The sequence below is a fragment of the Bison bison genome, unplaced genomic scaffold (genome assembly GCF_000754665.1).
Source record: "Bison bison bison isolate TAMUID 2011002044 unplaced genomic scaffold, Bison_UMD1.0 scf7180017864260, whole genome shotgun sequence".
Lineage (NCBI taxonomy): Eukaryota > Metazoa > Chordata > Mammalia > Artiodactyla > Bovidae > Bison > Bison bison.
The window spans coordinates 8,144,293-8,161,710 of NW_011494832.1; the positions used below are offsets into that span (position 1 = coordinate 8,144,293).

Genomic DNA, 17,418 nt, shown 5'->3' on the forward strand with positions numbered 1-17,418 from the left:
AATTATGCCATCTAAATGAAATGTAGGGGAGGCTTGCAGGCACCATTGAGCATAATCCAGTCACCAGCAAATAACCTGATGTGCTTTTTCTGCCCAATTTAACATCACCACAGGCTTTCTCACTATCCTTCTTAATAAGTTGCAGGTCATAAGCAGGATATGAGTCCATTTATCCAGAAAATTAGTTGCAACACGTCTGTCCCTCTTGATACTACTGCCTCACTTTTAAAATTTCCACGAGCATAAATGAAATTGACTCACATCTGAATGAAGTCAAACTCCGGTAATGGAAAATGAAGGCTAGGGTTACTTTCTTCTAACCTAGTATTTTAGGTTGATAAATTGTTTTTGTGTTTTGGTAAAATGTGTTGCGTTTAATGGGCCATTCTTAAGGTAGGTTTAAAAATGTTAAAACAGACAGAGATAGTTTACAAAACTGAATGCAATGTAATTAAGACTGATGAAGTCCAGCAGAGAATAAATAAATAGTTTTAAAAATCATTATAGGAAAGAATATCCCAGTCTAGCTACCATCCTGGAACTCCCCGGATTTCCTTGCCAACATTTGACAATTTTTAGATTACAAGAACAGGTGAACACATACTTATGAAGTATAAGATGACAGTATCAGGTCAATAATATCTGCACTCTGGATTTCTCTAAATATCTTGGAGATTATCAATGTATTTTGATACAAATGTGTTGAAAAGGTATCTACTAAGTTTTACCAGCACAGAATTTTAGCATCTTGTATGACAAAAAATGGCATGGTTAGAGATAAAACATGTAAGTAAGATCTGCCATCAGAAATAAGATCTGCCCAATCAGTCTCATATTAAACAATTTTGTATGTAAGTTTTCACTGCAGAGAGCGAGAAGTCAAAAAGTGACTACTTTTTGACTATTTCTCCTAGGTTATTTAATAATTAATTTCAACTCAGGATCCAAGTCATTTTTTTAAAGTTAAATTTGATATATTCATAGAAAGGCTAGGTAACATTTTTGCAGAAAAGATAATTCATTAGAAGTTAAAATCATATTTGCTTTGCCATTATCATTGAGCATTTCATTAAGAGTCCTGCCAAAGCATTCATTCAACAGGAATGAGAAGACTATTAACATGCTGTCCTCAAGCTTTGAATTCAAAGAGTTTAATAATTTATCATTTGCAGGGACTGTTTTGCTGTTTCCCTTTTTATTTAGCCAAACTAAATGTTTTCTCTAGCACATGATACTATATACTACTGAAAACGTAAAATTAACTAAGTCAAAATTCTCCAAAAATATACTGTCCAGTGCATGATTTTATTAGCCTGTATAATACAGTTTGTTTGTACATGTAAATTAAATTATACATTTATTTATATTCTAAAACATTCACCTATGTTATTTCAGAGGATATACAGATGAAAATATGAGTTATTACTGAGGAAATTATGTTACAACGGCCAAGAAGGAAATACTATAAATAAAAATCTACAACAAATAGTGATCTAAGAGGGCTTCCCTGGTGGCTCAGCGCTAAAGACTCCGTTGGCAATGCAGGAGCCTCAGGAGATCTAGATTCAATCCCTGGATTGGGAATATTCCCTGGAGAAGGAAATGACAACCTATCCTAGTATTCTTGCCTAGAAAATCCCACGGGCAGAGGAGTCTGGTGGGCTCTAGTACATGGGGTCGCAAAGAGTCGGAGACGAATGAAGCGACATTGCCTGCGTATGATCTAATAAATATATTTATAGGACATATATGTGTGCAAGGGTACTAAGTTGCTTCAGTCGTGCCCAACTCTCTGTGACCCTATGGACCATAGCCTGCCAATCTACTCAGTCCATGAATTCTCCAGGCAAGAATATTGGAGTGGGTTGCCATGCCCTCCTCCAGGGGATCTTCCTGACCTAAGGATCCACCCTGCCTCTCTTATGGCTCCTGCATTGGTAGGCAGGTTCTTTACCACTCACACCACCTGGGAAGCCCATAGGACATATATGAGACTGGTCAAAAGCATGAGGGCAATGAAATTATCTTTAGTTTTCATTCTGCTATTTATAGTAAGAATGTTTTTTTCCTCTTGTGTTTTGAACAACTGTTAATAAACCTATAAAATTTGATGGAACATAAATATATTTATCTATTTGAAACAAAGTTAACAAAATATAGATTACCAATTGTAATGTATAATGTTATTACCTGCTTAGTGGAAAGCTCCATTGCTGAAATAGTAGTTGGTTCCTAAAGAAGAAAAAGAAAATGTGAAATGTTCAGTCAATTAGAAAAGTTACAAAATGCCAGCATAAACTTTCAGAAAGATAACTTCAGTGCCTACAAGCAGCAATATAACTGGGGGGAAAAAAGAACATGTGAAAGAAATTGCATAGACAAGTGTTCTATGTGTGGAGCAGACAATAAGTGCATCTTCCAGTTAAAGACCATCAAGAACATACCTGTGGATCAAGTTGGGGGGACTGCTCACTATGATAAAGGAGACTGGGGGGACTCAGTAAGAGTGAGACGGAAAGGACTTAATATGTTTTGGACTTGTGTTTAGGTGATTTGAGGGAGTTCCAGGAAGCAGGATTTCACTTTATATTGGATGCTGTCACAAAGCAAAGGTAATTCTATGATTAGGTATCTTCATAAGTTTTATTTAGAAGGAGGAAAAAACAGAGTGAAACTAGAGCCATTATTGGGAAAGTAGCAATCACTCACTAGGGCAGATAGGGAGATTGTTCATTTTTATGGTTTGGACAATGTTTATGTTCTCCTCTGTGTCAGACATGATTACAGAATGGACTTGTTACTGTTCTGGTTTACCATGGTCTGACAATAGCCCTGTCTGATGCTGGGGCTCTGTGAAAATTTGTATGTTCAACTGGAGAACACTGTGGCTGAGGTGAGAATGTCAGACCAGCTCCTAATAGCACCAAGGATGAGCTGAGGGTATAGAGCTGGTGTCCAGCTGGCAAGAACTGTAAGAGCTTGGTTGAGATGATATTACTTCATTATCATTAAAATGACTATTTAAGGTGCAAAAGTCTACATTCGGGTCTCTGCTGAAGAACATAATCTCTTTAATTTCTGTCAACCGACTAATTTAGAGAAGTCATGACTAGAGAAGAAATAATCACCAGCACCCTTATTAAAGTATTCTGTTAAAGCCTACTATAAGCATATGTAGGCTGCATAAATAAATGCTGTTCTCTAATGAACTCAGACCACCAAATTACTATTTACCTAAACATATTTGAGTATGTTCTCTCAGATTCACTTTCACTGAACTCCAATCCATCCTGTTTCATCAGTGACAATTACAACACTAACAAGAGATAGCTTGGGGGGGTTTATAGAAAGGTAATGAGAAGGAGGCTTAGACGGGATGAACAAAATCCTGAAAGTTCTCTCTGAAGTCATGCCTTGAAGAAAGTGTAAAGAGTTGGACTCAGGGGTTAAACTGTATGAATTCAAATGGTAGTAACACAAGTCTTGTCAGAAGGTTGATATTAGGTGTGGTATAGAAACTATTTCTAATTTAACTTTCTCATCTGAAAAATACATACAATGGTATCTTCTGCATAGGATTGCTATAATGATCAAATTAATTAATAAATGTAAAATACTTCACAAACATGTTTGTCACATACTGTTTATTCAGATCTCTCCTGTCTCTCACATGCACATACATACACTCAACACACACTCACATACACATTCATATCCTTCCTTGGCTTCAGGTTTTCTCTTCAGTGCTTATCACTATCTAGAAATACATAGATATGACATTTGTGGTATGTATATGATTTATAGGTGATATTTATCTTGGGTCGTACACGTTTCTTCCTATACCTCAAAGTTCTTATCTGAAGGTAGACAGGACTGAGAGGAAGGAGGAAAAGCCAATAAAAAGGCAGGTCATGTAAGTCAACACTGAGAGAAAATCTGAGGATAGTAGACAATGACTCTCTCAAAGCTATCCACTGAGGTTAGTACCAAGAAAAGTTACTTTTTTATTGCATGCCCACAGGGCTGTTAAATCTCCCAGACCCCTAGCTGTGACTCTTGCTTGCCCTTTTGCCTGTCAGAGAAGTATGGGGGGAAAAAGTAAAAGATACCCAGTGGGAATTCGAGGTTAGGCTGACAGGATGTGAGGACAGCGGAAGAGGCATGTCACATTTTCTTAACCGTCTATGTTCCTTGCCCCAAGCCTTCCCCAATCGCCTACCACCCAACGCTAATTCAGCACAGGCATTTTTGGCTGTTTAGTTCACTGCCATATACTTGGGATTGCTTATCCTACAGTTGTCCCTTGAATAAAGGGGTTTGAACTGTGTGGGTCCACAAAGACATGGATTTTTTCAATAGTTAACACTGCAGTATTACACCAGCAACAGTTGGATGAATCCACGCATGCAAAGCCAGAGATATGGAGGGCCAGCTGCAAAATTACACTCAGATATTCCCCTGCACAGCAGGTGGGGGCCTCTAACCCCCAAAGTTGTTCACAGGTCAACTACATTTACATGTTTTTGGTAATTATTTATTAAATAATGGGATAAGCAAATGCATTCCCTACAAATTTCCCCCTTTCTCTCATATCTCTTTTACTCTCTCCATTATACTCTGTTCCTTCCACTGAATTTGTACGACACACAGGGAGCCATCTTTTTAAAAAAGTTTTTCCTCAACCCTTCAAGCTTATCTGTATTTTATTTGAAAATAATCTGATTATTCTATACTCTCCATCTTTACTCGTTCATGTCTCATTTGGTGCCATGTATCCCTCAGCCCACTGACTCTAGGCCTTACTCTGGAGAGAAGGCCTATGATTTTCAGAAGGAGGGATGGCTGATAACCTGTAGTGCTGAGTGGAAGCTTCAGTCTATTGTGATTACTGGACTTCCTGTTTGATATAGCACTAGTGATCACTCAATTCTTGACTGCTTCCTCTATTTAGATTTCATTATGCCTTAGAACTCTTTATTAACTATTCTTAATTTTTTCGAGTTTCTATCTCTAGTCATTCTTCATATGTTTCCCTTTCCTTACTGAGTCCTATCCACTCCTCCTTGGATGTTCCATTCTTTTCCTGTTGGGCTTGTGGTTTTAATTACCTCCTATGTGCTATAGAATTGCAGATTTCCACTTCGAACCCTGATATCTAAGCTGAGCACAGAATTTTCTTAACAGATTTAAGACTATCTGCCTGAGACATAAATGAGACAAATGATTTAGGATGTAAATTAATTTGATAGGATAATTTAGAATTGCCCCACAGTTACCCATTTTCATAGCTTAATGATATTAAAGATAACAATTTTCTATAGGAACTATCAATCATAAAGACAACAATGATGAAAGGAATATCCATCAATTTTCTCTATATAGAAATAAGATTTTTGAAATTTATTCCATCAAATCACAAAAATCAAGGGACCAAGTCATCAAAGATTTTTTGTTTTAAAAGACAAAACTGATTGTTATATTTAGGTTTATATAATATTGGAATCAGTGAATCCAAACAAAGAATTTAAAGCAGAAAAATATTCCACAGCAGCTTCTTCCATTCCAACAGTTTCACAGGGAAAATGGTTATGTTGTTATGTATATAAGCAGCTAACTTCATGGAGACTTTCGTGAAATAAATTTTATAGCCAAGGTGCAAGGAAAGCATTTCTTAGCGAATTAACAGGTAGTATAATTAAAATGAAAGTTAGCTATGTCTAGGCTCTTTTCAAACAACTTCAGTGAAACTATCTATAAATGAAGCTGGTGAATTTTCACACATTTCACATACACTGACAATACAAAATTAAAATGTCTGTAAGGCAGACTGAAATGATCACTTTATATATAAATTGTAAAACAAAACAAACCTCAATATACAAGAAACTCCACTGTGCCATATAATGATTTCAAAGTTCTTAAATTAAGATTGTAGACTCTCTCTATTAAAAGCAGCTTACTTATATTTTAGATCATGAAACAGTTTGGAATAGGATGTGCTACATGCTGCCTGTGGTTGAATTTTAGCAGACAATATATTGAGATGACATCCATTTAAATAAGCTATGTTTTTTTCTGAGCCTAGTTGGTAGTGAATATGACTTCCATTTAAAACAGATGTAGCTTTATAAGCATTTTTTCATGAAACTGGTTTTAATTGCAAATTTAACTGGAGTTTGAGTAAAAATGAAATTAAAAACTTAGCATCTTTTCAAGATTTTCTATGACTCTAATTTGCTATATATATTTTTTTCAGATATTTTAAATCTAGCCCTTATTAAACTTTCACACTTGCAGAGCTTTTCAACCTGCTGATCCCAGGAGAATCAGACAGCGTTCCCTGGATGCTAAGCATGCTGAAGCTCCATTAGAATGAGTTAACCGACTAGGTTTTGGAAAGCATCAATTATGTTTTACATTTGAATAAAAATTAAACTCTTTCATTTGTTTGCTCAGCTGTTCATGGAATACTGCATAAATTGGGTTTAAAATGAATGTATTATCTATGTAAATGCCTTGCAATCCTTTGCAGTCAATAGCAGTATAAATAAAATCCACTGTACTAAATGCATTGCAACTTGATATAACCAGCCACTGTATCAAAAGTAAAACCCTCCTTGGACTGGAAAAAAAAAAATCTCAAGTGCATAAAGTAAAAGTCAGCATACTTCTAGTTTTCACAGCTTTTGAATATTTTTAACAAGGTATAGATTTAGAATTTTCAAGCAGTTATTTTAAATGAGATTGTCATTTATTTAACTAGTTAATAACAGCTACAATTGACTAGTAATCTTAATTAGAAAAACAAAAAATACTGATGAAGAAGTTGAGGCTCAACTGACTTTAACCAATTTGTTTGGAATATCACAGTAATTGTGATTCAAACACGAGTTTATGTTACAAGTAATATTTGAAATAGGTTTGTGTCTTAGTACTTTAATACCATTTTGAATATATGACAGCTATTTAAAGTAATTTCTAGAGTCCTATGAAAATGAAAGTGTTAACTGCTCAATTGTGTCTGACTCTTTGTCCATGAAATTCTCCGGGCAAGAATACTGAAGTGGGTAGCCACTGGGGAATCTTCCCAATCCAGGGATCAAACCTGCAACTCCTGCATTGCAGGCAGATTCCTTACTGTCTGAGCCACCTGGGAAGCCAATTTATTTCATCTCTTATTTCCCAATAAAATTTTACTCTAAAATGGAAATTTCATCACTGAGGAATATTCTTCTTACTATACTCTGATTGGGATTTGATTTCACCCAGAATAAAAGTATCTTAGATGTAACTAGAACCACTGGAATGTCCTGTGATTAACCAGGGTGTTTTCTTAAAACCAACCTCAAAATGGCAATGGACACAGTACTGGCTTTAATTAGAATTTTATATGAGGTTGGTTATTCAGTCTAGCAAAGATACATAATGAATATGGTCTCCTGGAGATGATATTATGGTAATATAACTGTTTGGTTGACATTAATGTCTTTCTTTTTAAAATCCAAGAGTATCAGATACCACCAGGACCCTAAATCTGTTCCTTGTCTATTCACCTTGTCAAATCAACATAGTGTTTCAGTTAACCCTTTTTAAATTTTATGTTAAATGCAAGGCTCAAATAAAAATAAGGAAACTATAACATTTCTCTGCTAGTATCAGTGTATATAGAAATTGCTTTAATGTGTTGTGTTTTTTGCCCTACTTCTGCAAAATTAAACAAAGTTTGACAGTGAAATATTCCAATTGCTAGACCACAATATATGTATGAACTTTGCCTGATAGAATAGAATGTTGAAAGTAAATATTTCTTTAAACTCTGCCCGAATACATTTTGTCTACTTGAGTGCCAAAGAAATAATAATGACAACAATGCATGGCAGACAATATGGGAGAGAAATGGAATATTTATCTGAGGAAGATGCGTCCCTATGTTGCAAACAATCTTTTCATAAAATCATAAACTCATAAACAATTATTTCCATGAAAGCATATTATTACTTATTTATACCTAATTGTTAAAAACTGATAAAGAACCTCTCTCATGACATCTTAAACCATGCAGAAATCATTCAGTAATTATTACAGGTATAATTAGATTGTGTAATCCTTTGGAAATTGCAAAATACTAATAAAATCTAGTAGACACTAAATACTTGTGCTTGCAAGATTGCTGGCTTCCCATCTCTGAAGATTTTGCTGAAAGTCATTTAACAGTTTGAAGTAGCATTTTTAAACTAAAACTTGTTTTGATTTACTAAAACAAATCTAGATAAGATTTGAAATATAAACTTAAAATCCCAGAGATACAAGGAATGAAAATTAGCTAGAATACAGCATTATTTCAAAATTGTATATATTCCGATTAAATGATAGAAAAAAGAACCTTATTTAATGGCATGGCATAGCAATACAATTCTACAAGATAAAACTTAATTGTACTAATAATAAATCAAGTACTTGAAACTATGAGGGAAGACATGTTAGAAAGAGTCTCTAAGCTGGGTAAGGTCAGAGCCCATGTTTATAGTGTCCATCCCTGATTCATTAGAACTTAGCCCTGTGCCAGAACAATGGTGGACATGTTTGTTTAGAGCTGAATTAGTAAATGAAACTTGTTATAATAATATACAGTAACTAAAAGGGAATATGTAGAGGAACCACGACAAATCCAAAAGTAAAAGATTATGGAAATAATTAAGAAATTCTAAAGTTAACATAATATTTTAGTAGCTCCTATAACTTCATTGGCATGGTGGTGGCAATATAAATTTCTAAAAAAAAATAATTGGTAAATTTTTTTTTTCTACTAGAAAATAATATGGGATATAATCAAGCAGGATAACTTGTTGCTGTTCTTGGTTTATCTTCCTTATACTCTGGCACCTCACTTTAAGGAGGGTCTCCATAGACAAGACTTTAAACTCCTTAATTTTTCATATTTCATTTTTTGCATAAATACTGATTTCTTTATTCATTTAACAAATGCTGGTTGAAAACATATTTTAGGCTCTGGAGACACAATAATGGATATAAGACAGAAATTTATATATCTGCCTCTTAGTGCCTATAATTTGTTTGCTAAATCTAAATGGACCCTATACGACTGACACAGTCCATTTGGAAAACTGTATTTTACTCCTTGGAAGAAAAATTATGACCAACCTAGATAGCATATTCAAAAGCAAAGACATTAGTTTGCCAACAAAGGTCCATCTAGTCAAGGCTATGGTTTTTCCAGTGGTCATGTATGGATGTGAGAGTTGGACTATGAAGAAAGCTGAGTGCCAAAGAATTGATGCTTTTGAACTGTGGTGTTGGAGAAGACTCTTGAGAGTCCCTTGGACTGCAAGGAGATCCAACCAGTCCATTCTAAAGGATATCTGTACTGGGTGTTCTTTGGAAGGAATGATGCTAAAGCTGAAACTCCAGTACTTTGGCCACCTCATGTGAAGAGTTGACTCATTGGAAAAGACTCTGATGCTGGGAGGGATTGGGGGCAGGAGGAAAAGGGGATGACAGAGGATGAGATGGCTGGATGGCATCACCGACTTGATGGATGTGAGTCTGGGTGAACTCCGGGAGATGGTGATGGACAGGGAGGCCTGGTGTGCTGCGATTCACGGGGTCGCAAAGAGTCAGACACGACTGAGTGACTGAACTGAACTGAACTGGACTGATTTTTGAATTTGTAGGCTAAAGTATCAATGTGTAAATTCTGAAATGGGAGGCAGTGGAAGATAGGAATTAGTCATCATTCTATAACAGACAAAATAAGGTCCAAGTGCTTAAATTTTAAAAATCATAGTAGAATTATAATGATTGTGTGATTTTAAGACTTAAACCAAGGATTAGCAGAGAAAGCTACTGTAAATGCAGCTTATATTCACTGTAGACAAACTAAAACAAGTAGAATTATATTGATGATAAGATTCTAAGCACAGTAACTAGCACTGTCCTGGATATTCCACAGATAGTGTCTCTAATTCTTCTAGCTTCCTTGTGAGATAGGTATTATTTTCCCTGTCTATACTGATGGGAAAGCTCAGATGAACTCTTTGTTGTCCAAACAGAACTATTATGTAGGTATGATTCAAGAACCTAAGACCTTCCCAGTAGAACATTTCTTAGTTACTACTAGGTGTCTGTGTCATGATTTATCAGTTACATATTTCAAAGCTAATTACAATTTTACCTGAAACAATATCAATTAGGAACTTGCCATATTTTACTTTATTTTCTCTTCAAACAATTACTGAAATAGGGAGCAAGAGCCCTATTGAGTTAATAAGTACAGGGTTAAAAGAAGTCTTGGGAAGATTTTGCTTACAATCAAAATATTAAATCAACTGAAAACTTCAATACAGGCACTTCACTTTATAGATAAAGTGTCTGAAATTCCTGGAGACTAAATGAGGTAATTTTTAGTTATGAGACTAGATCCGACATTTCTCATTTTCTGCCACTAAATAATTCAATTTATTTTTAGTAAATAAATGTTTGTTTTTACCTTCTTCTATCAAAAACTGAAATAACACCTTTGATAGGCATCATTTCTCTGTTATGTTTCATAAATAATTCATATCAAGGTATGTCAATTCAAACTTCCTCCTAGCTGATTTTCTAAAAGGAAAAATAGACTGTGGTATATGTTAAATTACTTTACTTTTCTACTCTCACCGCAACACATAAACTGCTGCCTCTATCCCCAATCTTGTATAAACTTAGCTGAGCCATAAGTGATTGATTCATGACAAAGGGACAACTACCAGTACCTTTCTTACTTGTGCTGCTGCTGCTGCTAAGTCGCTTCAGTCGTGTCCGACTCTCTGTGACCCCATAGACGGCAGCCCACCAGGCTCCCCTGTCCCTGGGATTCTCCAGGCAAGAACACTGGAGTGGGTTGCCATTTCCTCCTCCAATGCATGAAAGGGAAAAGTGAAAGTGAAGTCGCTCGGTCGTGTCCGACTCCTAGCGACCCCATGGACTGTAGCCCACCAGGCTCCTCCCGTGGAATTTTCCAGGCAAGAGTACTGGAGTGGGTTGCCATTTCCTTCTCCAATGCATGAAAGGGAAAAGTGAAAGTGAAGTCGCTCGGTCGTGTCCGACTCCTAGCGACCCCATGGACTGTAGCCCACCAGGCTCCTCCCGTGGAATTTTCCAGGCAAGAGTACTGGAGTGGGTTGCCATTTCCTTCTCCAATGCATGAAAGGGAAAAGTGAAAGTGAAGTCGCTCGGTCGTGTCCGACTCCTAGCGACCCCATGGACTGTAGCCCACCAGGCTCCTCCCGTCCATGGGATTTTCCAGGCAAGAGTACTGGAGTAGGGTGCCATTTGTAAAGACTAGGAATTCGTAACAAATTTTCCACCAGTGATATAAAAATCGTGAACATTTTCTTTCGCTAACAAATGATTTCTTTAGAAAAATGTGATAAAACAACTCACAAATAAGATTTTAAAAATTACTGAAATGTCTTCATTTCTTTATTCTGAATGTATTTCTTTAATACATTCACGGAAGTCATCTGTCACCCCAATTATACCATAAAGTGTGAAAGAAGGGATTTGGGAGGCCGGAGGCACACAGAGTTTGTTCAGTGAGGTAACTTACATTAATAGTATAAAATGTAAATCATATAATTTATCACTGAGAAAACAAAATATGAGCCAAGGATATATTTCTTTACATTTTTAGATTTAACTAGCATTGAAAGTTTCAAGGTTTATTTTGACTAGTGTCTGGCTTTTTAATTGACAAGCTAATTAGAAGAGTATGCCAGACTACTTGTCCATACCAAGATCAGTGTGCAGCTGTCCTAGGGGAAGGACATACAAGTGAACTTGTCGACACTTGAAATTAAGCAGCACTCACCCGAAAAACTGTCATTTCTTCAAGCAGAACTTCTTCTAAATCATGCCAGGTCTCCTTAGGAATTGAAACTACTTTAAGAACAGTTCCAACATCTTTGAAAGAAAGTAGAGAACACCACAATTTAAACAGATCTAAAGAGAGTTTAGTGTTAATAAATTATATCAGTAATTGAATAGAAAGAATGGCATTTTGATGTCAGCCTTTTAAAATTTATTTTATTGTTATAGCATTAGTAATATATATTCAAATGCATTTCATGAAACTAGATAAAATATAAATGTAGCTATGGAATAAAAATAATTGAATTTTTTAGAAATATATGAAGCCTTGAAGGTGGTTTTATTCTAAACCTGTGTAATTAAAAAATGTATATATATAAAATAATCATTAAGTTGGATTATTTTTATTTTTAATCTCAATTATCAGGTGTCTCAAAAAAAAAACTAAACTAAAAATAGTATCAGTTTGACAGTATGGGGGCTTCTCAAAAAACTAAAATCAGAACAACCATACTGCTGGGTACATATCAGAAAAGAACCAAGAACAGTAGCTTAAAAAGATACATGCGCTCCCATATTTACAGCAGTATTATTTACACCTACCAAGGTATGCACATAACCTAGGTGTCTGTCAACAGATGAATGGATAAAGAAGATGTACGTGTATACACAATGGAATACTACTCAGCCATAAAAAGAAAGAAATTTTGCATTTATAGCAATATTGATGGACTTGGAGGGCATTAGCTAAGTAAAATGAGTCAGACAAACCCCATCTATCTTATATGTGGAATCTAAAAAATACAACGAACTAGAATATAACAAAAGAATAAGCAGACTCACAGACATAGAGAACAAAATGAGTGGTTAACAGTGGGAAGAGAGAACAGGGGAGGGACAATATAGGGGTGAGCAAAAAAGGATTATTATGGGGTTATATGGAATCATGTGTGAAACTTTGGAAAATATTAAAGCACTATAGAATTGAAGAATCTTTCATCCAATAAGAAATAAAAAAGAAGAAAAATCACACTTTGACATGACAAGTTTTTCTCGTTCTTGTCATGAAATCAGGAACTACTATCAATATTTAATATTCAAGCAAAATGGAAGCAATGTTGCCAAGCAACAAAAGTCGTTGAACTTCAGAGCCCGACTGCTCATCATCTTCCCATGAGGAAGCCTTTAGTGCTTAGAGGTCCCTAAAAAGACAGCTCAATGACCATTTAGTGCTAAATGACAATAATCTGACTTCTCATAATAAATACTAGATTACTTATTAGAGTGGTTTTTCAATAATTGGCCTAATCAATTTTGGCTTTGGTTTAATTAACAGAGTGCTAAAAATTTTTAAATTCATCATTATAAATAATAAAATAACTGTTAAAGTGAATACATTTTAATAGAGATTTCAAGTATTGCTTATTCATTGCTAAAAGATACAAAGTGTTTTAATGCTAAGAGTTGCCAGTTTTACTCTAAGTTGGGTTAAGAAGCTACTTGTGTACATGCTCAGTTGTGTCTGACTCTTGCAACCCCCACCAGCATTTCTGTCCATGGAAGTTTCCAGGCACAAATACTGGAGTGGGTTACCATTTCCGACTCCAGGGTCTCTTCCCAACCCAGGGATCTAACCCACATATCTTGGATCTCCTGCATTGGCACGCATATTCTTTACCAACCTTACCAACTACACCACCTGGGAAGCCTACTAATTTTCCAGTATTTAGAGATATGTTTCTATTCTTGATAGAAGAAAGAACAGGGGTTTATGAAATTCAAAAATTTGACTCTTTGACATTCCATTTCATCAGATGATCAATTATTTTTACCTATGCATGGCTCATTTTAATCAAATTTAACAGACAAATTATTTGAGAAGAAAAATCTTGTCTGTAAAAAATGTTACACCATAAAAATAATTCAAACTATTCATACCACAGATAACCATTTTCAGGAGATCAATATGATGTGGTATGTGAGCTCAAGAAAGGCTGCTGGTGTATCCCTTGTAAAGTTTTTTTTTAAAGCCCTCTTCTAAGAGGGTCTTTCTATGTTTACAGGACCTTAGACTACTCATAACACCAAAGATTAAAGGTAAATTAGGTTAATCTACTCTGTGCCTCTGATCGGTCTCCAGTATCCAAACATAACCTTATCTGTGTTCCAGATCAAGTTTTACTGAGTAGTATTTCAAACAATTTCACACAAATTGAATCAGATTACTCAACCAGGATCAATGTGCAACTTAGTTAAAAGGTAAAATTACTGTAATCAATTTACTTTGCTGACAGATGACCCTGCTCTGTGCTGACCAATAGCCATCCACAACATCAGATGTTCAACATGCTCATAAAATTGGTTCCTTTAAAGACAGCTCGCGTCCCAAGAAGAATTGAAAACTCAAGCTTGGATTTCTTTGGTCAAACTGCCAGAAGCAAGCTTTTGTTGCAGTGACAATGAGTGGGGGACTTTTCAACATTAAAGGCCAGAGGTGAAGAAAAAGGCAAGTGTGACTTTATCGAACAAGCTTAACTACTCTGTAGAGAGATCTAATTATAATTTGACATTAAATGACAAACTAATATTTATTGAAGAGAAATCCTATCATCTTATAATTTCTCAAGATATTTATAACCAGAAGTTGATACTTGCAATTCATTGACTTTTACTGAACTCCAAGTCTCACTGGGATTCTTTAATTTGATAGAGAAACTTTCTCCCCCATAAAAGGAAACTATAACGTATTGCTCAGAACCTGACACTGTTACACCTGATAACATTAAGTATTTCACAATTTTGTTATAAAACTTTAAGTCTTCAAAGCACTTACTGCGCAGATGCCATTCCTCTATAGTTAATGCAATTTTTTTCTCTGTTTCTCACCAAGGGAAAATAAATGTTATTACACAAGGTTTCAGTGGAGCACTCACTCTGTTTTCCCACTGATTTATGTCAGTTAACGTTAATGGAGACCAGGAATTTATTACCTTGGAATCTGACCCTAAGTAGCAAGTTTCAGATTTGTAACTGGTGCTTTCAAAATAGTATTATTAAAGAGAGTAGGGGGGAGATAGAGTAATATGTTATAACAGTAATGGAATTCATTCTGAAAATATACCTACCTACAAAATTCTTATTTCTAGCCACATAATTGGTAAGATATACTGTTAAATTTATATAGCAATGAATCTAAAATGTATATGCTGATTCCTTATGCCCACTTTGTTGCTTTTCTGATGAAGTTTGGTTTGCTTCGTTTTGTTTCTCTTTGTATGGTAAACACACTAAACAAATTGTGTTGCCAGAATTTATTTTCTGGAAGTTTTTTGCACTCTACAATAATTTTAAAGTTCAGATAGTTTTGCATTAATATATTATAGAACATCTATTGACTGTCTTGGGAATTTTATGCATGGTTTGAGCAATATCTTTGTCCTGAAAAACCACTGGTCAAAAAAGAGTTATGACTCAATTATAGACACCGATTGTTCACCTAATCATTATCTTTACCTGATTAAACTTATCAACTTTTGATTGAAAAGGAGATTTAAGTTAATAATGTCAACTTGTCTAAAATCATGACACATTAGAATGGGACAATGTTCAGGATTTTTATAGTTATTTATCAGAGGTTAACTATACCTTGAGCCCCAGTTCGATTCCTGGGTTGGGAAGATCCCCTGGAGAAAGGATAATCTACCCACTCCAGTATTCTGGGCTTCCCTGGTGGCTCAGATGGTAAAGAATCCGCCTGCAATGCGGGAGACCTGGGTTGGATCCCTGTTTGGCAAGATCCCATGGAAGAGGGCATGGCAACCCACTCCCGTATTGTTGCTGAGAGAATCCCCATGGACAGAGGAGCTTGACAGGCTACAGTCCATGGGGTCGCAAAGAGTCAGACATGAGTGAGTGACTAAGCACAGCACAGCATACCTTGACAGTGACTATAAAACATTCCCTCAGTTTTTAGTATACTTAATTAGTTAAATGCAATGTTCTGGAAGAACATTTAGAGCTGAAGTTAAAACATTTACCTGTTCCAATAAACATGACATCATACTGCCCATCTTCTGCATCCACTCGATCTACCACAATTTGTGTAAACTGATAATTTACATCTGTTTTGATCATTATCGGCCGGTTATTGATAGGAAATACTGGATTGTACATGGCTGGATGACTTCTTGCAAATGTTATAACGTCATCAGGAAGGTCTTTTGTAGAGTCAAATCCACCAAATGTTTTACTGGGACACTATTAAAATAAAGAGAATAATATCTTTTGATTACAATACAATGAATAGGACTATAATTTATATATTATATGGCCTCAATTATCTAGAATTTAAATCTGCAATTTTTTTAAAATTTAAGTAACTGTTAAACTCAAAAATAAAAAAAATGTTGCTTAAATTAGTAGATATAATATGTGGTATATATTTTCTAAATATATTCTAAGTCTCAATGGGATGTCATCATTTCTCACCAGGAACTATAAATGTATCTAATGAACTTAGGGTACAGAAGTCTGATGCCTTTTATTAGTGACAATACCATCTACATTACGTTATCAATGAAGAATTTGAAATAGCGAATGAAATATGTTATCACTGCATGCAATTAATCATTAGTTTAGAAAAAGTCAATAATTTTCTTGAATACACTCATATTTTCCTATGATATCATGATAAACATAAACATGTTCCTTTCAAATTAAGAAAATATAAACTATTTTTTATTGCTTTATTTTAATATAACCCTGAAAAAATACTACAAAAGTACCAAAAATATTATTAATAATTACAGTAACTTTGGGGAAAAGAAGATGTGTTATTCAAAGTGTTTACCAACTTGTATGGCACAGAAACTGACCAAACACACTGGACCAAGCAGAAAAGATGATAGCCATAGAAAGCCAGACAGAATGCAGTGTTGTATACTGCCATAACATCACCTCTGATTTAAATGCTCCATTTAAGGCAATAAAACAAAAACAAGAAAATTCCGATTTTAGTCTTTTCATTGCATTTAGTTATATGGTAAAAGCTTTTAGAGTACAATATCATCGTTTCTTGCTTTTTTGCCTTACACTTAGGTAATTTCTGCCATTTAGTTTAAGAGTTTGAAAGCTGAAATGTAATTAAGTGGTTCCTGATCTTGCAAGAGGCTTAGAAGGAGAAATCAATTGTCTTTGTCATTACCTTGATACAGATCATTAATAATTCATGAGAAATAAAATAAATAAAACTTGTTTTTAAATGGGAAGACCGTCTGTCTATCTATGAATATATATGTATATAGTAACCAGATACACACACAATAACACATTAATATATCAGTTAAGGGGTTTAGGGAATTATTTCTGTTTTAGTAAATTTAAAAAAAATATTTATTTAATGAAATATCAAGTAGCTGTATAGCTGTATAAACTCCTGCTACTGCTAAGTTGCTTCAGTCGTGTCCAACTCTGTGCGACTCCATAGATGGCAGCCCACTAGGCTCCTCTGTCCCTGGGATTCTCCAGGCAAGAATACTGGAGTGGGTTGCC

General features: G+C 35.1%; 1 protein-coding gene across 1 annotated transcript in view; it reads right to left on the bottom strand.

Moving 5' to 3' along the window:
- Positions 1–17,418, bottom strand: part of SEMA3A (sema domain, immunoglobulin domain (Ig), short basic domain, secreted, (semaphorin) 3A) — a 251,914-nt gene that overhangs the window by 35,572 nt on the left and 198,924 nt on the right. The window contains exons 11-13 of the mRNA XM_010848141.1: positions 15,906–16,125; positions 11,870–11,961; positions 2,191–2,232 (exon numbers count right to left, since the gene is read on the bottom strand). Coding sequence (XP_010846443.1) covers positions 2,191–2,232; positions 11,870–11,961; positions 15,906–16,125 — 354 coding nt within the window. The remainder of the gene's footprint in view (positions 1–2,190; positions 2,233–11,869; positions 11,962–15,905; positions 16,126–17,418) is intronic.